Below are 25,027 nucleotides of genomic sequence, written 5' to 3' on the forward strand. Positions count from 1 at the left end.
CTGTAGAAAACAGTATAGAGGTTCCTCAAAAATATTGTATAATTAACCATATGTCTTTTTAACCCAAAGACAGCAAAAACACTAATTCAAAAGGATATATGCACCCCTATGTTTACTGCAGCATTATTTACAATAGCCAAAGTATGGAAGCAACCCAAGTGTCCATCCGTAGCCGAATGGATAAAGAAGATGTAGTATATATGCACAATGAATATTACTAAGCCATAAAAAAGAATGAGCTTTTGCCATTCACAACAACATAGATGGGCCTAGAGGATATAATGCTAAGTGAAATAAGATAGAAAAAACAAATACCATGTGAGTTCACCCATATGTGGAATCTAAGAAACAAAGAAAAAAGGAAACAAACAAAAAGATTCTTAAATACAGAGAATAAACAAATGGATAACTACCAGAGAGGAGGTGGGTAGGGCGACGGGTGAAATAGATAAAGGGGATTAAGAATACACTGCTTATGACGAGCACTGAGTAATGTATAGAATCGCTGAATCACTGTATTGTACATCTGAAACTAATATAACATATGCTAATTATACTTCAATTAAAAAAATAATTTTAGAGGTGCCTGGGTGGTTCAGCTGGTTAAGTATCTGTCTTCGGCTCAGGTCATGATCTCAGGGTCCTGGGATTGAGCCCCGCGTTGGGCTCCCTGCTCAGTGGGGAGTCTGCTTCTCCCTTTGCCCCTTATCCCGCTCATGCCCTCTTTCAAATAAATAACATCTTAAAAAAAAGAATTTTAACTAAAATTTAAAAAATTAGGTTACAGGGGCGCCTGGGTGGCTCAGCTGTTAAGCGTCTGCCTTCGGCTCAGGTTGTGATCCTAGGGTCCTGGGATCGAGCCCCATGTCAGGCTCCCTGCTGCGTGGGAAGCCTGCTTCTCCCTCTTCTGCTCCCCCTGCTTGTGTTCCCTCTCTCGCTGTGTCTCTCTCTGTCAAATAAATAAATAAAATCTTAAAAAAAAATTATGTTACATACCTTTAAAAAAAATTTGAGATTGTGGTGTTTCTGCAGGTCTGAGGTAGAGATGGATGAGGTTGGTAGAATGGATTTAGGGGGTAGGCAGTTTTCTTAGTGGAATTCTGCTGGGAAACTGGTCTTTTTCCCAAGCAAATCCATGGGGTTGACTAAGTACGCCTTCCTATGTGCAAAAAAAGGATATGATTTATGACCTGAAAGGCAAGATGGACACTTTGTGTCCAGTGTTGCTATTGGCATTTAAATGAATTCTAGCAAAGAGTGGCTAGCATGACCATAGAAAGAAAAAGATAACCAGTAAAGGAAATGAACTTGTAGCCTGATGGCAAAGGAAACAAACAAACAAAAAAGATACATCAGAACTACAGGTCTGAATGAACAACTTAATAAGCCACTTGCGGCTAGAGTGATGCTAACAAATCACAGAAGAGAGACTGCAGAAAAATGAAAATTATATTTGTAACAGAATAACATATACTTAGAAAAAATGTCTAAGTTAATATTCAGTATATGTTTTTTTAAAGATTTTATTTATTTGTGAGAGAGATAAAGTGCATGAGCAGGGTTGGGGAGAAGGCAGAGGGACAGGGAGAAAGAGACTTCCTGCCAGGAAATTTTATGGAGCAGGGAGCCCTACACAGGGCTAGATGTGGGGCTCCATCCCAGGACCCTGAGATCACAGCCTGAGCTGAAGGTAGATGCTTAACTGACTGAGCCACCAAGGTGCCCCAATATTCAGTATATTTGTGTGTGAGCTTACCCATAATGCAATTTATTTATTGTGAATAAATACCTTTTGAACATTTTTCAAATAAAGAATTCAGTTATAGTTCTACTGTAGAAAATGGGGTCTAGATGGGCTCCAGAAATCATTAGGTCACTATAATAGTTCATAGAGACTCCTGGATGTTTGGTACACAAAAAAGATATTTACAAAACCACATTTTTGCACAAAGACTGCTACTTATACACAGACGTATTTGTGTATGAGAACAGAATATGCACTTGGGGGAAATTAAATAAATATCATTTGAAAAAGTGGACTTTTAAGTATGGTTATAAATCTTAAAAAGAAACAGCTATAATTTATTGCTCATGTGGGAGAAATTTTGGGTGTACTCTTTCTGGATGTACTTTCCTTTTCACTGTTACAACTATGGCACAGAGGGGTAATTATCAGTTTGTGAATTCTACTGTGAAAGGACCAAAGTGATGTCACTGGAAATGTTTCCCAGAGACTCTCTTTTGCTTTCTAAAATAATATAATTGGATGTGAAATGAACTGCTGGCACATTTTAAAACATATATTGCAAATGATGGTAAAGTTGGAAAAAGAAGTGCCTAAACGCTACAGTTGTGCCAGCAAAGGGGTTATAGGCTCTTGTGTTTGGAGGGTGGGGCATACTAAATTACATAATCTTTTAAAAATGTAATAAAAAATGTTCAGGAAGGTTCCTAAAACAACTCCACGTTAATCTGGCTTTTGGTAAATAAAACTCTAAGGAAAACTTCCTTCCAAATGTGAATGTGTCACAGTGAAAATCTATTGACATGGAATGAAGATGAAATAAGTAATATTTTTCCTTAAATGCAAAGGGATTTATGGCTATGATTCACTAATTAGAAACAACAACATGATTTAAAGACTATAGTAAATTTTATATGAGACTTGTAGTGAGACCAATTTACTTTCACGGATAATTGTCACAGTAAATAGAGGTTATAAACTGTGCTATATAATGTGGAATATTTTAACTCAGTATGATTAAGATAGAACATAGCAAACAGTAGATTCTAAATAATGATGACGATATTGGATATTGCAAAATCAATTCAAATGGTATTATGCTGTCTTGTTAAATGATGTCCATTTTATAAATGCCATAAGTTTTATTACATCTAAAAAGTTGCTTTAGTCTTTCATAATGTCTGAAGATATTAATTGAAGTAAACTTTGACCATACAAAAGAAGCACTCCAAACGGCTTTGTAGGCCAATACGGCTTGATAAATAAAGCTTATCCCACCTCAAAGATAATGTAGGCTTATTCAAAGTTATTCCTTTCTGACTCTAGTTCATTCTGATGTATTATCATTTTAACTATTCAAACATAAGCTTGTAAAAAAAATGAAAATCATAAGATAGCGTCACATAAAAAAAAGCATGTTATAGACCACATTCATATGCTTTTTTCATTGTTTTACTGAGATCATTAAATGAAATAGTGTCTAACATGGCATAATCTAATATTTGGCTGCTTGGATATTTCCTTGATATTTGTCACCAATACCAGGCAGTGTTCAATCAGAGAAACTGGATTAAATATTTTTAACAAACATGAATGAAAATTTCTTTTTCAAAGTAGTGAGAGGGTGAGAGATAAAATTTTGAAAATATTTTATAAAAGTAGATTTATAGAAAGTATGATTGATGTTTATGTTCTCGGGGTTATGGTTTTATCTATAGAAGACATTTATTTTTTATTTACACTTATAATTATATTATAAAATGTTAAAGAATAAAGAATTTTGTCACTGACATACCAGTTCTTTCCTGGCCTGAGGAGGGCAAGTTTCATTGGACATCTGCAGTGTTACAATATGTAAACACAGTGACATTCCCCACTTCAGAGATTACTATTGGTAAAAAAAATTTCCCTTAAATATATTTTCCCTGTAAATATTTTATCTTTTACCTATGATTGAAACAGCTTGTCTCTTTCATATGTATTTCCCATCTTTGTTACCGACTAGTGGCAAGAACTTGAGCAAACCATTTTACTACAAGGCCTCAGATTAGGAAACATATACAAAGTCCATTAGTTTTTCAAAGTATGCACATTACCCCATTAATGTGTTGTAACCAGGGTTTTTATAAAAAAAAATGAAATTGAATCAATCTGAATAGAAAATAAAGAGGATAAACCACATTGCAAGACTAGTTTTTTGGTTTCACTTTTATATATACGTATGCATATTGTGTGATGTAAAATGTATTCCTTCATATGGGTTGCAGGCAAAAAAACGTTTGAAAAATATAGTTTTAATGATTCAGAAATACCTTCTAAGTCAAAAATGAAATCATTCTAGTTTCCAGCTTAGAAATTCTGAAAATGACCTCCTTTAACATACTATCATATGGTTTACTGCCTGAGAGACACTAGCAGCTAGTTACAAGGGCATTTAGTTGAAACGACTAGAGAATATTTACTCCCTTAATTAGCTGTAACTGATAATATCCATTTAAGTATTTAAGACGCAACTCGTTGGGCTTTCACCCTCTCAAAAAATCCAACAAAATATTAGGCATAAACAATTTAGTACAAATATTAATTTGTAGATGTATGTCACAAATACATATGCCACAAACTGTGGTAAGGGGCTGGGAGATGTAAAATGAATTGGTATGGTCCCAAACTCACTAGGTTTATAATTTTTAGGAAAATATTAGATATAAAAAGAGAACATCCTACCCATAATCAAGGAGTAGAGTTCAGGTGTGCACTACTATGAACTATTATCCTAATAATCACCAATACAAGGTGTTATTTTTTGAGTATCTAATTCACTCATTCAATAAATATTTATTATATGCCAGGTGTTTTTCTAGGTTGGATGTTCCAGGGTTAGAATGACAAAGTCCACACTCTCAAGGAATGTATATAACAATGAAAAAATACAGAAAATAAGTAAACAAAAAAAATTAAGCTGGTAAGTGTCATAATGATGTAATAGGCATTAACTAGGAGCCGCTTGTTATTGGATATTCAAGAAAGGCCTCCCTATAAGTAGACAGTAGTTTTAAATAAAACAGATATAAAAGACAAAAAGAAGACAGCCACTTAAAGATATGGAAAGGAACATTCCAGGAGAAGGGATAAGAGGCAAACGCCACCCAAGGCAGATAGGAGTTTGGAATGTTTGAGGAATAGGAAGTAGGCCAGAATGGCTGGGGTCTAGTGAAGAAAGAATGGTAGATGAGGTAAGGGATGTAGGAGAGAGCCACACTGAGTAGAGCCCTGTAAACTGTGGTGAAGTGTTTAGAGTATATTTTTATTGCCTGGGGGAGTCATTTGAGAGCCATGGGCAAAGGACTTCTGTAGTCTGATTTTTATTTATTTATTTTTTAAGACGGTAGGGCTGCTGTATAGAAAATAGATTTTACATAGCAAGAATGAAACTAACACAGTTAAGAGGCTATTACAGTCAGGTGAGAGACGGTTGTGGCTTAGACCGAAGTAGTAGCAGTGGAGATGCAAATAGATCTGGGGAAAGTTTTGGAAGTACAATACAGAATTTGCTGACAGACCGCACATAGGGGGTGGGGAATCAACAATACTTCCTAGGATTTTAGTTTGTGCAACTAGGTGGATAGTTTAATCAACTGCAATGGGGAAGGCCAAGTTGCGGGGTGTGGTGGCAGGAATCCAGAGCTCTGTTTGGGGTATGTTAACTTAGAGATGCATATTAGTTATCTAAATGAATATGTCAAGAAAGCAGAATTGGGTCTTAGGGGAGATTTTGGGAGTCATCGGCATATAAGCAGTATTGATAGCCAAAGGACAGGTACCTCCATGGGAGCATCATGCAGTATCTCTTTTAATATTGATAACAACTCAAAGTAGATATTTTTCTTTTTATATAGATATAACTAGCTTCTTTTTTTCTAAAAGAGCAACTCTGACACTCAGAGATACACATTCTGAAAGTCAACCACCTACTAAATAGTGGAGCCTGGATTCAAATCTGTCTGACAGAGTTCTTATTCATTCCATTGTTTTACTGAAGCATTAGGATTTGTGAATTTCTGAGTGGAAGGTTTTTAATTTTTTTGAATGAAGAGTCTCTACAAGGTGTGTTAAGTTTGGAGAGAATGAACCTCATTCAGAATCTACACCAAGTTTTTAAGTTCAATAGTCTTTTCTGTCCTTACAGAACTTCTCTGTGGCAGATGCTATTGATAGTTCCTTTTTTTTTCTTTTAGTTCTACTCCCTTGCTTTGTGGGATGTGACTCTCTTTTCTCCCTTCTCCTACCTTGATTGCCTCTTCTTCACTGTCCTTTAGCTATGGCTGTAATGTAGGGATTTTTAGCTTTCTTTCCTCACTTTACATATTCTTCCTTTACAATTTTACGTTTCCATTGTTTTAAATACTAAATATATGCGTATGAACTTAAATTTCTTCTACTCCGGACATTTCTCCCTAGGTCTAGTAGATTGGGTCTAACGGTTCCTGAAAGCAATTAGCTTGGTGGGAAAGGTTGAGGAAGGAGGTTCCCCCGTGAGGTTACAGAGGAGGAGCGAAGTGCAGGGTCTGGGATGGTCTCATTCGTACATTTATTCAGTATTTCATTTATTTATAAGGACTTACATATGGGCTGGTCTTACGAGTTTTCAAATCTAGAGTGGCAGACTGATCCAGGTTGGCAAGAAGACATTCAGGTGAACATTAAGAAGTCCTCGGCCACACTAACATAATGTGCAAAGGCAGAATCCCGCTTAGTCCCTCAAACAGATTTTAAAAAGTTTTTGGAGTGTATCAGTTTACTCGAACATTCAAAAGAAAATGGAAAGCAAACCCTATTAAGGAAGGAGGAAAGTTAGGGGCAAATAAAGGATTGGAGCAGAACGTTACGTTGCAGCAGTGCATGAGGAGAACAAGGTACTATTAGGGAGTGGGAAGAGAATAAATACACCTATATAGAAAAAAAGAGAAACCGAGAGTGGTGCATATTAAAAAAACAAAACAAAACAAAACAGCATTTGCTAAAAAAAAAAAAAAAATTCCTGGTAAAACGTCACCTCAAAGCAAGCCGACTGCACCTTCCAGCGCTTAGCCACGGCGTCCTCAAGGTCCGTGAACGCCTCTCGCGGCCCAGCTGGCCCCGCCCCTTTCCCCAACAGCCCCTCCGCAAGGCCGTGTGCACGTGCGCAGCGATTCCCGCCCCCTCCGCTCTTTCGATCAATGAAAAATTGTGTCGTAATTCGCCACCGCCCGGTCTCAGGTCACGTGACAGTGTCTCCCCGCCCTCTCATTCCCTGCCTCCAGGTTCTGAGAAGATGGCGAAGGTCTCAGAGCTTTACGATGTCACTTGGGAAGGTAACTGCGGGCGGGGCGGGTGCGTAAAGACCAAAAGCCCTGGGAAGCGGTTCGGCAGTAACTGCTGCCGGTGGAGGCGTGAATTCTCCGGTCTGTCTTCTGCCCTGGAGCTCTCTCTGGACGGACCGAAATAAGGTGGTGGCTAAGGTGGTGGTTGAGGCTGACCCCTTCCTTGGCCCGGCCTCCGACTGGAGTCTGCGGTGTTCCCCACCGCTTGTGCTTATCGACAGACTGACCCACGTACCTCTGAGCCGGTACAGTGGCCCAGGGTAGCTTCCATTATAAGGCGGGAGGGCTGTCAAACATTTCATGTGGCTGCTGGGCGGCGCGGAGGAGGCGGGATAGTTGCCTGCTGAAGCTTCCCTGCAGCCAAGAAACACAGGGTCTATAAGGCCTTTTATTAAGTGCTGTGTAAAGGTTACAACTCTTTGCAGTAAAGGTCTGTCAGAGACCCATGAACAAATCTGATTTTTCTACGTGCCACTTTACATTTCGTTCTGTCTGCAAAACTGGGTCTCTGAATTCTCTTCAATACTCGCTGCCCCACTCCCCCTCAAAACACACTTAGACAACACAACTTTCTTCTCACTTCCTGCCAGTAATTCCTTTTCTGAAAGGGAAAATAACTGGTTATCTTGGGCATATGCATAAGTGTGATGAACTTCTTTTCCCATCCTACGTTAATCTAAGGTGGAGTGTGTTGTTTAAATCTGGAAGCGGCCAAACTTTGAACCAATTCTGTAAGAGACTGTTCTCTTAAAGACTAGTGGGAAGCATGGTTAAGAGAAGAGCCTCGAGTTTCTCTAAGGCATGAAAGTTGTGTAATTGAAATTTCTGTTCTCATCATTTAACAGTAGACTTTAATAGCTTATTTGTTTAGTGAATTCCTTCTTCAGATATTTAAATGATGACCTAATAACATGTGGACTGAAAGTTATATTGCCATTTAATGGTGAATGTATCTATCCAGTATTACAAAATTGCAAACATGTATGGGAAAAGGTAAAATTCCTTTATACTTGAACTGAATTCAATAATTTATCATTGGTTTTGTGGCCTCTAGCTCACTGTGAACAGTATTTCTACCTGCATTTGGGGAATTCATTATATTGAAAGTATTAAATGCTTTGTGCTAGATCCTGGGTATATTAAATTAAGTAACACACAGTCCTTACTTTTAGGGAGTTCACAGTCTAATGGAGAGGACAGACCTTTAAAATACATAGTTTTAAAAGGCTTGTGTCAGGATATATTTTTAAGCCAGATGGTAGATATGTGGCTGTTACTTTTAATGCTTTTTAAAAAATGTTTAAAATATTTCATGCTTTTTAGGAAGTGTTACTTTGAAGGTATGTTCAATATAGGTTTCTTAGATGGTAGGAACAAGTAGATGTGTAACTATCATACCTACCAGCAGACAAGGTGACTTAACTAGGTAACTTGGACCTTATCCTGTGGGTATTCTAAGGAGGAGTGGATTTAGAATAATAAATATTAGCTATTTCACAAGTATGATTGAACAAAAGGGAGCATGTTAAAGTGCTTTTAAACTATTAAGTGCTTTATAAAAAAGATGATCCTGCCCATGTCTCCAGCTTTATCTTAACTATTTCTCCCTTACTCTATGAGCTGGCTATGCTGGCTTTTGTTAATTCCCTAAATGTGTTCTCCTCCTCTTTGTCTTAGGGCTGGACAGATGCTATTTCTTCCACTAGGAGTGTTTTTCCTTTCTTGCCCTATTCTTGCTACCTTTATATATTCTGTTTATCAGAATTTCCCTCAAAGGTCACAAACTTCAGAGAGCCTTCCTTGACCACCTTGCCCTAGCCCTCCACTAAAATTTTTTTAAAAAGAAAAAAGACAACAACAAAAGCAATGAAATGTACTCCTGGCTCTTAACTCTGTGTCCTCATACTATTGAAGTACTTACCCAATTTGTTAAGTTTTAAACTTCTGTCTCCTAGAATGGAGGGAGGGACCAGTCGTATCTTGGTCTTGTGCTAGACATTTTGAAGTTGCTCAGTCATTATTTGTTGACTAAGTGAATTGTTAATGGCATTAATAATAAACATTAACAAATTGTCACAAAAGGCTATAAGCCATTTTTCTAGTATTGGAAAAATTTCTGTAGTATCTTAGGTAGACTTAGGCAGCTCACTTTACTGATAGGATATAGTTTCCTTATTTGTAAAATGAAGGTTTCAGACCTTTCCAGAATCAGAGTTCTATTTTAGGGGACTTTTAAAGAGTGATCTAGATTTTTCTTTCAAAGACTTATAGTAACAAATTTTTAGGATTTTAGAAGGTGATAGAGGACTCTTAGAGATAGTTTTTTGTTTAGATTTTTTTGGGGGAGGGCATGTCAGTTGGACCTGTGTCCTTAAGAATTCCATTGAACAGCATCATGAATTAAGGTTGTGGAAATGGCTTATTCAAAAAAGTACTATAATTCTTGTGATAGGAAAATTTATCACGTTTATAAAAGACCCATATAGTATATCTAACACTTCTAATCTTTTGGGCTCTATGGAAAAAGTAGAATATATGGTTTACTTATTCAACCAGTTGAAAATTAATGTTTGTTAGAGGAGTTACTACTTAGGAGTTTGGAGGTGGGAAAGAGAGTTGTAAGAAGGGTATAGCCAAGTTTCTCAAAAATAGGATATTTGGCCAGGATATGGGTAGGATGTCTAGCACAATGCCTGGCTTGAAATAGGCACTAAATGAATATTTGTTGGAAAAATAATTATAAAAATACTTACTGTCTCTACTTTCTCTTTATTCAGTCCTTCAAACAACATAATTTGGTTTCCATGCCCTCTCATTCCAGTAAGGTTTCTAGGGAAACCTAATGCCAGTTCTAATGAATGTGGTTTTTTTTTTACCCCATATTATATTTGTTGTTGTGGATCCCTCCATGAAACATTCTTTACTTGGTTTCATAATAACACTATGGGTCTCCTCTTACTTTTCAGACCTTTCCTTTGTGAGTTTTCTATATCCATTCGCTCCTTGATTTTTAGTGTCCCCTAATGGTCCTTTTCTTAGCACTCTACTTAATCTATTATTGGTGGTTATTAAACCTGAGATCAATAGAATCCTGACTGATGGAGGGGTAAGTTTTATGTGGTCTTTGAATTCCCTGAAATTGTATGTAAAATTGAATGTATGTAAACATGTACATCTTTCTGGGAAAAGAGGGTTCAAAGGTCTCATCAGATTCAAAGAGTCTAAAATTAAAAGGTTAAATGCCTTCTGTGGGTGATCTCATTCACACCTAGCTTTAACTATTAGCCTATATACTAAATAACATGTTAATTAAATACATATCTGGAGTACTTTGCACTAGGCACTGTACCAGTTCCTGAGGATACAGTGCTAAACAAGATAGGCAGGATCCCAGATCTCATGGAACATAACCTGAGATTTCACTTCTAAGCTAAAGATACATACTTATGGATATGTATATGTTTTGTGAAGGTAATTTTTTCAAGGTAAGAGCTAGGTTGGCGCCTTGAATGCTAGCCTAATTTGGGTTCAGCATATGGGCAAAGGGTGCAGTGTTATGGATAAGATCTGTAAAACACTAAATAATTTATATTCCCAAGGCATTTACTCCTCTTTTAAAATAATCTGTGAAGTTGGGACACCTGGGTGGCCCAGTTGGTTAAGCATCTGACTCTTGGTTTTGGCTCAGGTTATGATCTCAGTGTCGTGAGATCAAGCCTCGGGTCAGCCTCTGTGCTCAGTGCAGAGTCCACTTGGGTTTCTCTCTCCATCTCCCTCTGCTCCTCTCCTCTAAATGCTTTCTCTCTCTCTCAAATAAATAAATAAATCTTTTTTTTTAAAGATTTTATTTATTTGAGAGAGAGAGAGAGAGAGTGCACAAGAGGGGGTAGGATCAGAGGGAGAAGCAGGCTTCCCACTGAGCAGGGAGCCTGATGCCAGACTCGATCCTGGCTGGGACTCCAGGATCATAACCTGAGCTGAAGGCAGTCACTTAACCAACTGAGCCACCCAGGTGCCCGTAAATAAATCTTTAAGATAAAATAAAATAATCTGCAGGTTGAAATTGAACATGGATTTAAGACTGTAAGTGAACCATGGTATAGGGGAGATAGAGTTTGAATGAGTTTTGAGAACCCATGCTGTGGATCTGAAGATAACATATGTTGTGATGTGATAAGGGGTGTGTATTTGTTTTTTTGTCCCTAGTTCCTGTCACGGAGCTCCTAAACCCTTGAAATTTTCTGAATGATAGGATCGACAGGAACAGTTTTTGTTATATTTAGTCTTTTTTTCTGGGTTTCTGACACAAGAGCGTCTTAAGATCTTTGGAGTTTCTAGAACTGTAAGAGTATCTTTTTGTCTGCTAATGAGATGATTGGAGGCTGGTTGCTTCCGGTTGGGGGCTGGTCATCCAAAAGACCAGGGCAAGATTAAAAGGTTGGAATTTTAGTCTCATTCCTTGACTTCCTGGGAGGGGAGATCATCTGGAGATCAATCATGCAGGTGGAGTGAAGTCCCCATAAACCCCCTTAAGCTATGGTGTTTGGAGAGCTTCCAGGTTGGTAAGCACATCAAGGTACTGGGATGGTGACTCGCTTAGAGAGAACTTGGAAGTTCCTCTGCTTCCCTTCCCTCCTGCCTCCCCCCACCTTTGCCCTATGTAGCTCTTCCATTTGGCTGTTCCTGAGTTGTATTTTTTATAATAAACCCATAATAATAAGTGAAGCACTTATCTGAGTTCCTTGAGGCATTCTTGCAAACCTAAGGAGGTGGTTGTGAGAACCCCAGACTTTTTTTTTTTTTTAAGATTTTATTTATTTATTTGAGAGAGAAAGATCACAGAGGCAGAGGGAGAGGGAGAAGCAGACTCACTGCTGAGCAGAGAGCCTGATGCAGAGCTTGATCCCAGGACCCTGAGATCATGACCTGAGCCAAAGGCAGATGCTTAACCAACTGAGCCACCCAGGTGCCCCGAACCCCAGACTTTATAGACAGTTGGTCCAAAATACTGGTGGCCCTGACTTGTGATTGCTGTCTAAAGTGGGGGCAGTTTTGTGGGACTGAGCCCTTAACCTGTGGGGTATAAATGACCTTTTTTTTTTTTTTTTTTTTTTGTCCATTCTTCTTCAACCTTGTAAGATTCAGTTCAGGTTATTTCCTCTGTGGAGTGAGAGTCAAGCTGATTTCTAGTTGTCAGTAGAAGGAATTAACTGTGTTAATTTCATTTTCTCAGACCATTTAGGATCTGTTTTTGTCTTGGATTTTTGTTTTGTTTGTTTGTTTGTTTGTTTGTTTTAGACTTTGAGCTATAGGGATTCAGATAATGCATATGAAAGTGTGAAAATCCATTGTGCTTTTATACTTTTTCTCTAGGGGCCTAGCATATTGTTTATTTAACTCATGTGTTCAACAATTTAACTGTTTAAATCTATTCTATGTCTGTGTCTGTAGAAGGAAGAAGTTGGTACTTCAGATGAATAAGTATGTTAGATTTTCAGAGGTAGGAGTAAGAAAGCATGTATGTGATTGGCGAATTGGACATTTCATTCTACCGTAACTATATGAAAAAGATCTTTTGTTTACGGGATTAGGTACTCTTTCTTTTTCCTCGTTATTCCTGCTGTTGTCAATATGCTGTTCATTAAAATTCCTGTTTCCTCTTGTTTTATAATATGCGAAGTGGTTCTTGTGACTTGTTTGCTAGTGCTTTTTACCTTACTTTACATTTTTCTTATTATTGTATATATAATCGAAAGATTTCCTTTGTTCTGAATCTGTTGCTGTTTATTTTCTTGCATGGTTGTGTATCTTTATACATTATATCTACTTTTGTAATGTTATTAAGGAAGTTTTGTGATGACTGTCCTTTCAGTGCTGATTGCCTAATATGATCCCCTGATTATGAAATTTTACATTCTTGAGTGAGTAGGAGCTTCAGGAGTACTTTGGATTTTTGAGATTTATATGTATAATTTTATGTGTTTTTTTTTTCTGGGAAAATTATCTCTAGTTTTTATCAATTTCTGAGAGTTGTCTATAACTTCAAAAAAGTGAAGATCCATACTTGCTTAAAGAGTTAGAGGATCTTTATAGAGGACCAATGCCATTCATTACTTTTATAGTCATAACATCAGTTGTAAGGTCTTTAATCTTCCAAAGGATCTGTTGCTCTTGTTAAATTGATTTTCTGCTTTATGAGTTTTGACATACCATAGACTTATATTAGTGTGACTTGATTTTCTCTACCTGAGAAGTTGATTTCAACTTCCTTATCAATTTTTTGATACTGATCAAATATATATGTAATAACAAACTTTATTTTTTCAGAAATGCGAGATAAAATGAGAAAATGGAGAGAAGAAAACTCACGAAACAGTGAGCAAATTGTGGAAGTTGGAGAGGAATTAATTAATGAATATGCTTCTAAGCTTGGAGATGATAGTAAGTTCTTTATTCATGTTTGGCTCGTGTTCTGTTTTGGTTTTTAGTTTAGTTTTTTTTTTTTTAAAGCATCTTTTTGTTATGTTTTTCCTGCTGTTTATATCAATCTATGATTTGTCCCTTTTTAAAAAAACTTCTCAGGATGTCTAATGATGCATTATTTTGAGAAGGATTTCTAATTGCTGGTTGTAGTGAAGCAATCAAATAGATATTTTTCTTTTAAAGCTCACAGGGCTATAGTCCTGGTCTGGTCAAAATGTATTTCATAAAGAATTTTTTAGAAGAGCAAAGGTATTAAATAATAGTAGATTTTTTTAAGCTTATAAGATATTAAAATATTTTACATCACTGAAAGCACATAAGGATGCTTTCTTAATTCTAGATATGTAATAAATCAATTTTCAGTTACAAGTCACGTTCTCTAAGATATCAGAAACAAGAAGAATAATTTCTTTTGGGAGATTTTTACATTAAATTCATTTTTTTTCTCTCTCTGTGTCTAGTTTGGATCATATATGAGCAAGTGATGATTGCAGCCCTAGACTATGGTCGAGATGACTTGGCATTGGTAAGTATTTAAACTAATTATATTTTATTTTATTTTAAATTTGCTACATGAATTATAAGTAGCTAAAACTTAGTACATGGCTTGTATTTGAATGCTTTTATAGGTCGTTTTCAATGCTACTCTTAAGAATAGGAGAGACTAATTAGGTGCTTTGGGACAGGGAATGTTCTTAAATCTTTTTAATAATCTTGGGAAGTACTTAGTATTCCAGTTTTACTGAAGAGGTTAAATTAGTTGGTGAAGGTTATCTAGTTAAGAGGTAAATTATGTTATTATAGAGTTTAAAATAAGCATATAGTTTAAAACAAGTTTATCTTTTGGGTTGTTGAATGACTTTTATAACAGAGTCACTGACTTACAATGATTTGACTTATGATTTTTCAACTTTATGATGGTGTGAAAGTATTACACATTCAGTAGAAACTATACTTTGAATTTTGATCTTTTTCTAGGCTAATGGTAGGTGGTATGATACTTTCTCATGATGCTGGGCAGTGGCAGTGGGATATACCTCCCAGTCAGCCATGTGATCACAAGGGTAAACAACTGATAAACTTATTACCATTCTATACCCATACAACCATTCTGTTTTTCACTTTCAGTACAGTATTTAGTAAATTACATGAAATAGTCGATACTTTATTATAAAATAGGCTTTGTGTTAGATGATTTTGCCCAACTATAGGCTAAAGTAAGTGTTCTGAGCATGTGTAAGGCATGCTAGGCTAAGCTATGCTGTTCAGTAGATTAGGTGTATTAAATGCATTTTTGACTTTCAGTATTTTGAACTTACCATGGATTTATTGGGATGTAACCCTATTGTAAGTGGAAGATCTATGCATAATGTTAAATACTCTTTTGCAATGTTATAAATGTATCTCTTAAATTATTAGAAAATCCTAACATGTGTAGAATATGACTTAAAATACTAATACTGCTTTTAAAATAAAAGAATGATAATAGCTATATTTTTGAACACTTGTGATGGGCACTGTGCTAAATGCTTTATATCATACTTTATTTAATCTTTACAGTTATTTCTTAATTTGATTTTTGCTTGACACTATCATTATACTTATTTCATAAATCAAGAAATGGAGGTTTTGGCTTTTTTGTTCTATTGTTTTATAGCCCTGAGTTCTTAAGTACTACTTTATGCTGCTTTCTCATTCAAGCCACAAAGAAAGTACATGCAAACAGAAAGTAGAAATACCAGAGAATATATGCATAGCTGAAATAGCATTGTTTTTTTCCAAGGTAATTAATTATGTTATGTTGGCTATACATCTAATTTCAATGGAGCTGCTAGTAGTAAAAAGAAATATTCCGTAAAACCTTTTAGATTACCTTTGGAACCTATGAGAGAGTCTATTTATTTATCTATCTATCTATCTATCTATCTATCTATCTATCTCTCTATTTAAGGGGGGAGAGTCAGGGGGCGAGGGAGAGAGAGAATCTCAAGCAGGCTCTATGCTCAGTGCAGAGCCCAACTTGGGGCTCGATTCCATGACCACGAGATCATGACCTGAGCTGAAATTAAGAGTTGGACACTTAACCAAGTGAACCCTGAAATAGTCTTTTAAATATTTACAAGGGTGGCAGCTTATATCTTAAGGGAAATATTGAGTTTTTTTTTAAGTAGCCAAATGCCATTTGATTAAGTAGGAGAATCAAATTAGATAATGTTGATAACCAAAGCAGGAGATCAAATTAAATGGTAGCTTTTTTTGTAACACAGTATTTTTTTTAATGTTCAGAATTCCTACACAGCTTAATTGACCAAACAGTATGAGTTTTGTGTGGTGTCAAAGAAATAAGCAAACGTCATCTTCAGTTTTGACTAACTTGAATATTTTTCTTAGTGTGGCAGATTTTTAGCCACATATTTGAAAGCTATACTTCCAGATCATGTTATAACTTACTTTATTACTATAGTGAAAAGGTATTTTTTTGGTCACTTATGCTTTGGGGCACTAGAATGGACCATTTTTATAATCCTTAATATTTCTAGTGCTTCCAAGACTTAAAATCCTCATATGTTACTGAGAACATAGTTGGTGCTCAAAATACTTGATTATTTATTTATTGAAGTTGATGGGTGAATTATGGATATCTCCCAAAGGAGATCGGTACTCTCCAGATTCGGTGTCTGTGTTTTATGACCCCAAGTCATGGTATGTGTACTGACAAAATGATTGGTTAATACATGAGGGCATGTATTAACAGGGCAAATAGTGTTATAATATTTGCAGGACCTGGAATTACTGTCAAAGAGCTTAATTTTTATCAAGAGAATGCCTAGATAATAGAAACTAAAAGCCAGGAAGTTGTTATAAACGTTTAAGTTGGGCCTAACACCTTATGGAAGCAATTGTGAAGGAGGAGTAATATGGCAGTATCTGAAGAGTTATTAGTGTATCCCATGACCTGCTTATTTTCCCAGTTAAGAGTATAATCAGGTTCTGAGAACTGATTGTTGCTCCCACTGTAATTTCAGAGTTCTTCTTTTACCCCATTATTCATTACCAGTTAATTTCACTTCATGTTGTTAGAATACACTAATGAAATGATTTAAGAAGATACATTGAAGACTATATAGGCCATTCCTTGTAGCCATTTAGTGTATGTAATGTAATTACTACTCTGTAAGTCTTTTTTACTGATTACTTTTTCAGTTTTGTCTGCAGGAGTTGAGAAGACAGTTCCCTGGCAGTCACAGAGTCAAGAGACTAACTGGCATGAGATTTGAAGCCATGGAAAGGTAACTGAATCTTAAAAACAGTATGATCCCATTTTAAAATGGCAAACATGGGGTCTAGATATAGGTCCTCCTACCTCCATGACAACATCGTTAATTGTGCAAGATCTTTTGCTACTGAGCTTCAGAATAGTATCAGAGTTCTTTTCAGCATAAATCTTGCCAGTTACTCCCAATAAATAGGATTTGACACAGGAGTGCAATTCCTTTACCATCTCTGGCCTAGTGAAATGGGATTGTGTTTTGGAGTAAGGATTGGTTTTATATCCTGTTTCTAGGATTTATTCGTTGTTTATCTGGCACATTATATAACTTATTAAAGCCTTTTAGCCTTATTCCTCTGCAAAATGAGAATACTACCAATTTATCAGGGTTGTTTTGGGCATTAGTAATGACATATGTGTAGTACCCTTTCAGGTATTCAAGGTATTGAAGTTATTTATTTTTTTAATGAGATGTAATTGACATTGTACTAGTTTCAGGTGTATGACATCATGATCTGATATTTGTGTATATTGTGAAATGATTACCACAGTAAGTTTAGTTAATATCCATCACCATACATTGTCATAATTTTTTTCCTATGAGAACTTTTAAGATTTACTCTCTTAGCAACTTTCACTTACACAACACAGTATTTATTGTTAACTGGAGTGACTATGCTGTACATTATATTCCCAGGACTTATTTTATAACTGGAGAGTTGTACCTTTTGAGCACTGTTACCTATTTTGCCCACCCCTACTGCCCACCTCTGGCAGCCACTAATCTGTTCTCTGTGAGTTTGTGTTCTTTTTGATTCCACATGTAAGTGAGATCATGTAGTATTTGTCTTTCTCTGTTTGACTGTTACATTTAGCATATGCTCTCAAGGTCCATCCAAGTTGTCATAAATGAAAGAATTTCTTTCTCTTTTATTGCTGAATAATATTCCATTATGTCAGACTTCTTTATCCACTCATCTGTCAGTGGGCATTTAGGTTGTTTCCATGTATTGGTTATTGCAAATAATGCTGCAATGAACATGAGGTTGGAAATATCTGTTCAAGATAGTGATTTTGTTTCCTTTGGTTAAATACCCAGAAGTGGAATTGCTGGATCAAATGATAGTTCTATTTTGAATTTTTTAAGCGACCTCCATACTGTTTTTCATGGTGTCTATGCCAATTTACATTCCCATCAACAGTGGACAAGGGTTTCCTTTTCTCTGCATCTTTGCCAACACTTGTTATGTCTTGTCTTTTTGATAATAGCCATTCTAATATGTGTGAGGTAGTAGCTCATTGTGGTTTTGATTTTCATTTCCCTGTTGATTAGTGATGTTGAACACCTTTTCATGTACCTGTTTGCCATCTCTATGTCTGTCTTGGTTGTCTTTTCATTTTGTTGAATGTTTTCCTAGTTGTACAGAAGCTTTTGAGTTTGATGTAGTCCCACTTCTTTATTTTTGCTCTTGTTGGCTTTTGCTTTTGGTGTCAAATCTAAAAAATCATCACCGAGACTGACATCGGAGATCTTACTGCTTAGGTTTTCTTCTAGGAGTTTTACTATTTCAGATCTTAATGTTGATGTCTTTAATCTATTTTGAGTTGATTTTTATGTGTGGTGTAAAGGTAGTGGTGCAGTTTTATTTTTTTGCATGTGGCTGTCCAGTTTTCCCAACACCATTTATTGAAGAAACTATCCTCCCATTGTGTATTTTTAGCTTCTGTTTTATAAATCAGTTGGCCATGTATGTGTGGGTTTGTTTCTGGATTTTGTTGTTACATTAATTTATGTGTTATTTTAATTTATGTTGTTATGCCAATACCGTAATGTTTTGATTCCTATACCTTTGATATAGTTTGAAATCAGGAAGTATGATGTCTGCAGCTTTGTTCTTATTGCTCAGGATGGCTTTGGATATTCAGGGTCTTTTTGTGGTTCTGTGCAAATTTTGGGATTATTCTAGTTCTGTGGGAAATGCCATTGGAATTTTTTAAAATATTTTTTTAAAAATGTTTTATTTATTTATTCATGAGAGTCAGAGAGAGAGAGAGGCAGAGGCAGAGGGAGAAGCAGGCTCCCCGCCTAGCAGGGAGCCCGATGGGGGACTCAATCCCAGGACCCTGGGATCATGACCTGAGCTGAAGGCAGACGCTTAACCATCTGAGCCACCCAGGCGCCCCTGCCATTGGAATTTTGATAGAGATTACACAGAATCATTACATTACTTTAGGTAGTATGAAAATTTTACCAGTATTTTTCCAATCCATGAGCATGGATATCTTTTGATTTTCTGTTTCTTTCATCAGTGTTTTAATTTGGTGTTTTAAGTAAGACAGAGTTAACTTGTACGTCGGTTATAGTAGCTTTTAGTAAGCAGAATGTATTGATATAATTTTTCTAATCCCTTTATTCCTTAGCTTATGTGTTTGTGAATATATACAGTTTAATCTCATTGGATTGTCTCTGTAAACAAGTGAAGGGCATAGATAAAGAAAAATAAATAAAATAGTATTATTTTAGGTTAGCAGAAAGTAATTTTGAATCAAAGGACAGAAGGAAGCAATCTACAAAGGATTGTTCCTGAATCAGTGTTCTACTCTAATATCACTTTTTGTTTTATTTCAAATAGTATAAATTTCTAGAGCATTCTTAAAACGTGTAAATAGCCAAACACATCCCAGAGTCCAAGATGAATGATTTTTTTATTTTTCTGTTTTTTGTTTATTTAAATTGAATTAGCCAATATATAGTACATCTTTAGTTTTTGATGTAATGTTCAATGATTCATTAGTTGCGTATAACACCTAGTGCTAAGATGAATGATTTTTAAAATTAATTTGTAAAGATTTGAGAGGTACTAGTTTCCAAAGCACACATTTTAATAGTTACTATCCCTCTACCCATCTTCTAACCAAACAAAAAAATTGATATGGTAACAATAATTTATTTTTAAGTCAAGTTTTCTAAGACACCTACTAAACTCTAATTCTTTAAGCCTTACTCTTTAATTAAAACTCATGTAATTGTTTTATTCAGTAAGGTTTTGCTGTTTTGTTTTTTTTTTTTAAAGAGTGACTACTATGTGTCTTTGAATTAGAGTGATTTGTGGCATTTTTAAAAAAATATGTAGTTGCCTACTCCCCACTTCACTGAGATCACTTTGTTAGGGGTGTAATCCAGATCTTTCTTTTAAAAGAAGCCCTGCAGGGGAATAGACAAGTAGGTTTGAGAACATTGCTGACTAAAGGTAAATTCTTGTGGACCTTCAGTATATTAGGATTCTCTAAAGAAACAGAGCCAAGAAGATATTGCTGTACATATATAGGGGTGAGAGGAGGGAGTTAGGATGCATAGGGAGAGGGTGAGATTTATTATGAAGCAATTATGGAGGCTGAGCAGTCCTAGAATCTGCTGTCTGCAACTTGGAGACCCAGGAAAGTTGGTGATGTAGTTCAGTCTCAGTCCAAGTCCAAAGGCCTGAGCACCAGGGAGCCGATGGTGTAAATTCCAGACTGAGGGCAGGAGAAGCTGAGATGAGATGTCCCAGCTCAAGTAGTGAGGCAGTAAAAAGGGGTGAACACCTCTTTCCTCTGCAGTTGTTTTATTCAAGCTCTCAAGGGATTGGGTAATGTCCATCCACATTGGGGAAGACTATCTATTTTACTGAGCCCACAGATTCAAATGCTAATCTCACCTGGCAGTATCCTTTGACATACCCAGGAATATTTAATCTGGGCACCATATGGCCAGTCAAGTTGATATTCATCACACTCAGTTAGAAAAATTAACCATCATAGTTTTTACAGAACTTACTATTTTTTAATTATAGTAAAACTTAAATATATCTAAATATAAAACTAGGTATTAATATTTTATGTGTGTAGTTTATTTTTTTTAAAGATTTTATTCATTTGAGAGAGAGAGAGAGAGCGCATAAGCTGGGGGGAGGGGCAGAGGGAGAAGGAGAAGCAAACTCTGCTGAGCAGGGAGTCTGACCTGACCCTGAGATTGTGACCTGAGCCAAAGGCATATGCTTAACTGACTGAGCCACCCAGGTGCCACTATGTGTATAGTTTTTGTACAACTATAAAAACAATGTAGGTTTTCTAATAAAAAACCCCAAAAACTAGAAAACTACTAACATTCAGGTTATTGTTATATTAATGAAATGAACAATTTCCTCTTGTCTTCTGTTATTTCCAGTGTGTTTGTCAGAGGTTATGTAGTTGGAAAAAGATTCCCAGGGGATTCTCATGTACTCTGTCTTGTGAGAACCCTTGCTGTATAACATTTATTTTGTCCTTATTTATATACTTGTTTTGTTTTATTACTATTTAATGATTTTATTTTAGGTTTCCCCATTTAGTTGCAGGCTCTTTTGAGGCTAACATACTTCCTATATTACCATGTGTTTGAGGTCCAAACTAATTTAATTTGAACTACTCAAGTCTGATTGACTTAGTGTGCAGTGATGCTATTTGGCCTTTGTATGGTATGAACACATTTACAAATTAAGTCTGCTTTTATTTTTCTCAGTTCTCTGCTACAGTTAAAATATTCTTACCTACTACCATGATCATAATCACAAAGAGGCATGGGCACTAAAATTGTGGGGCAGCATTTAGTTAAAAGATGTGTCATTGTAATGATACAGAATATTCATATATTGAATATCATTCAGAGAAAAATATAAAATTAAAAAATTCTCTTAGGAAACTTATGAATAGATCTCAAGGATATAGCTGTTGTTCCTAGTTTTAGAAACATTGCTGTGAAAGTTTTTAAACATTGTTCTTTGTTTTCTTTAAAGATCTGTACCTAGAAATGGAGAAATTGATTGGAGTAGAGTTGGGGTTATGAATACTGTTAGGAAGGAATTTCAGAATCAGTTATTCCCTTACACCCTAAACAAGATATAAGAGTATATGATGTTCTTCATGTGATTTCTGATGTATCCTTCCCCTTGATTCCCTATCACATAATGTTTATTTTGGCTTGTTAGTCATATGCTGAAATATATGATTATTTTTTTCATTGATAAATTTGTTAACTATTTCCTTTATAAGATTGTAACCCAGGAGAGTGTATTGCAGGTGTATATTAAACAGATGCTTAAAGAATTGAACTGAACCAGCTCAACTAAGAAAAGCTATCATAAGTATTCATTAAAGAGGAGAATTAAATCACAGATCATTTCCTTATGAATTTGTTAATTAAAATTAAACTTGTTCTTATGCTTTATTGGCTGTATTTCTAGGTATACCTAGGACCACAAAGGTATCTCTTTGTGTTGCTAGTTTTTACCTTTGTATTTAGGCCAGATTTGATCAGTGCATTTTTTGTTCATCTCTTTTTTTGTTTTTCTTCACGAATCAGTATATTAAGTAAGTCTTTCTATAAATACTTTATACATGAATTTTTTTCTGTAAAAAATGATACTGTAGCAAATATCTGTTGTTACATGAAGATGAGAAGAGTCTTGGATTGCAATTTTAAATGCGTTTAAAGTCCTGCCAGTTTAATCTTTTTCTGTATTTACTGTTTGTTACTAAAATTTAAAATAATGATTCTTGATTTTTTTTCTTTTTATGTAGATATGATGATGCTATACAACTATATGATAGAATTTTACAAGAAGATCCAACTAACACTGTAAGTTAGCTGAATTGCCCTGAAGATTGTCTAAATTTTGTTTTAAAAGATGAAATTAATTCAGTTTTTGAAATAATGGAAAAATACATATGAAACCAGGTTTTATCCTTTTAAATACCTTATGTTGGGCCACATTTTTAAAAGAGACTTAAAACTCTTTTAAAAGAGACTTAAAACTCTCATTTTTAAAAGAGACTTAAAAGAGACTTAAAACTTAAAAGAGACTTAAAAAGTTCTTCTCTGCATTGTATAAAAGTGATCATATGACTCTCCAAATTTCGTGTGAAATTTGACTCATAGGATATCTTATTAGAAACTAGTGGAAATTTAGAAAGGAAGAATTTTATGTGTTTGCAAAAAAGCCCAGCAGAGCTCAGTGGATTTGTAGTATTTTGAAGTTTATGATAAAATAACTTGTTTGGGTAGTTATATTTTAGTTGTCTCAGTGAAAAATGAAAGAAGTCATAGTAATTGGTATATGGAATTAATAAAGGTGTTTTGATTTGGTTTTGCTTTTTTCTGCCTTATACTTGAATAGGAATGCATATAGGTATATGTAATATACATGTATACGTATGTTCATATATGTATATATGTATAAAGAAGAAATATATATATTGTGTTTCCCATAAGATTACATCTTTACTTTATCCTGTTTTGAACAGATATATCAATATATTGGGCAGATTATTTGTTCCAAATATAGTTATGTGGTATTTTTGTTTTAAAAATGCCCTGAAGATGGGTGCCTGGGTGGCTCAGTTGGTTAAGCGACTGCCTTCGGCTCACGTCATGATCCCAGAGTCCTGGGATCGAGTCTCATATCGGACTCCCATCTCAGCAGAGAGCCTGCTTCTCCCTCTGACCCTCTCCCCTCTCACGCTGTTTTTCTCTCTCTCTCAAATAAATAAATAAATAAAATCTTTTAAAAAAAATTAAAAAAAAATACCCCGAAGATTTTTTTTAATTTTGAGAACATTTTAGTTTACTATTTTTGCATAATGGCTTTCCTCAGACTTACCTTCTACTCAATGAAAAGTTAGATTTTAGATAACATATCAGGCATTTTAATTTTTTTTTATTATGTCCATGCGCACATGCCTGCGAAAAGAAAATCATATTTTTAAAAAATTTTAAACAAAAACCAGTTTGGGTTTTTTTGTCCTTTTATAGAAGGAGGTATTGTTATATTAACACATGTATTTGTGTTATGAAATACATGAAAGTTTTCTCTTATTTGGCAAGTGTTTCATTAAAAATACACATTTTTAAAAAGCTACTTAATGTATAATTATGGATTATAAGATGCAAATATACTTGATAATTGAACTTTAGTTACTTTACTCAATTTAAGTAAATTATTTATGCTATATTGTGCAATTATTTAATATTGAAGTGTGCAATATTCAGTTAGCATTTATCACAGGCATTCATTGGTCATAAATCCCTGATCTCTGCTTGTCCCTTCTGATACTCTGTGATAATACTTATATCTGTTGCTTAAATGGTAGTCTTTTTTCAGCTTTATTGAAATATAATTGACAAGTAACGTTATGTAAGTTATACAGTGTGGTTATATATATATATATATATATAGTGAAATGGTTTAGATTTTTGCTTTTAATATTCCATCCCAGGGAAATTTTCTCTGGAAACTTCCTAGGTCTTTCTTTTGTGGGGGGAAGGTAGAGGTAGATAGTTGAATAGCAAGTATTTATTATTTTGTGAGTCTTCTCAGTATATACAAAGTTCAAGGAAAAGTTTTGACAGAGCTGCAAGCCTATGCGTTATAAAAAAACAAAATCAAAACAAAAAATCAAAAATAGAGCTTCTGTTAGTTTATCTACATATTTCCAATAAAAGAGTTAAAATTGGAAAGTTCTGAATAATTTTTTTAATCTTAACTAGCCTAATCACTTGCCACCTGTTTCAATAAAATGGCACCATTTTTCTTTTCCTGAAGCTTTTCTCATGTACTTATTTCAGTTATAAGACTTCACTACAATTTCAAGGGTATTCATTTTTCAGGTATCCAAATATTGAAAATGTGAAATCAAGTTTCTGAAAAAAGTTTGTTTCATGTTTTTTTTTTTAATACTAGGTTAAAAGTCAATAACTTTTGATTTATTTTCTTGGAATTAGGAGTCAAACATTTTACTTCTGTGTTAGTTTAAGTTGGAGATATTTTTAATAAGTTATTTCACTTTTTCAGGCTCTAAGATAATATGTAATTATTTCTCTGTGTTTGTAGTACTTTTCATATTCTATGGCTCTAAGATTGACTAAAAGAAAAACCCAAATGGTTTCATTCATAGACCATGTAAGAGGTGGTAGTAACTAAGTCCCTTAGTTGCTAGGTAAACATTTTAAAACAAGGTGACTGAATTCAGCTTTGCTAAATGTATTATTCTTTCATTAAATATTGTCTTTATCTAATGTCCCCTTAGTCCCTTCTGTCCTTGTGTAAATGTTTATTGAGTGTCTGTCATGAGCCACCAGAATGTTGGTGTTAC

The 25,027-nt window shown here is 35.1% G+C and overlaps 1 protein-coding gene across 3 annotated transcripts in view; it reads left to right on the forward strand.

Annotated features, from left to right (window-relative positions):
* Positions 1–6,987: 6,987 nt before the first annotated feature.
* Positions 6,988–25,027, forward strand: part of EMC2 (ER membrane protein complex subunit 2) — a 46,067-nt gene continuing 28,027 nt past the window's right edge. For 2 of the 3 annotated variants that reach the window (XM_025871004.2, XM_073893104.1), the window contains exons 1-5: positions 6,988–7,095; positions 13,432–13,545; positions 14,049–14,113; positions 16,792–16,877; positions 22,457–22,514. In XM_025871004.2, coding sequence (XP_025726789.1) covers positions 7,056–7,095; positions 13,432–13,545; positions 14,049–14,113; positions 16,792–16,877; positions 22,457–22,514 — 363 coding nt within the window. In that variant the 5' untranslated portion in view covers positions 6,988–7,055. The remainder of the gene's footprint in view (positions 7,096–13,431; positions 13,546–14,048; positions 14,114–16,791; positions 16,878–22,456; positions 22,515–25,027) is intronic. The other variant, XM_073893105.1, reaches the window with a different exon arrangement.

Source organism: Callorhinus ursinus, unplaced genomic scaffold, assembly GCF_003265705.2.
Source record: "Callorhinus ursinus isolate GAN/ISIS: 27379988/994484 unplaced genomic scaffold, GSC_fseal_2.0 scaffold5, whole genome shotgun sequence".
NCBI lineage: Eukaryota > Metazoa > Chordata > Mammalia > Carnivora > Otariidae > Callorhinus > Callorhinus ursinus.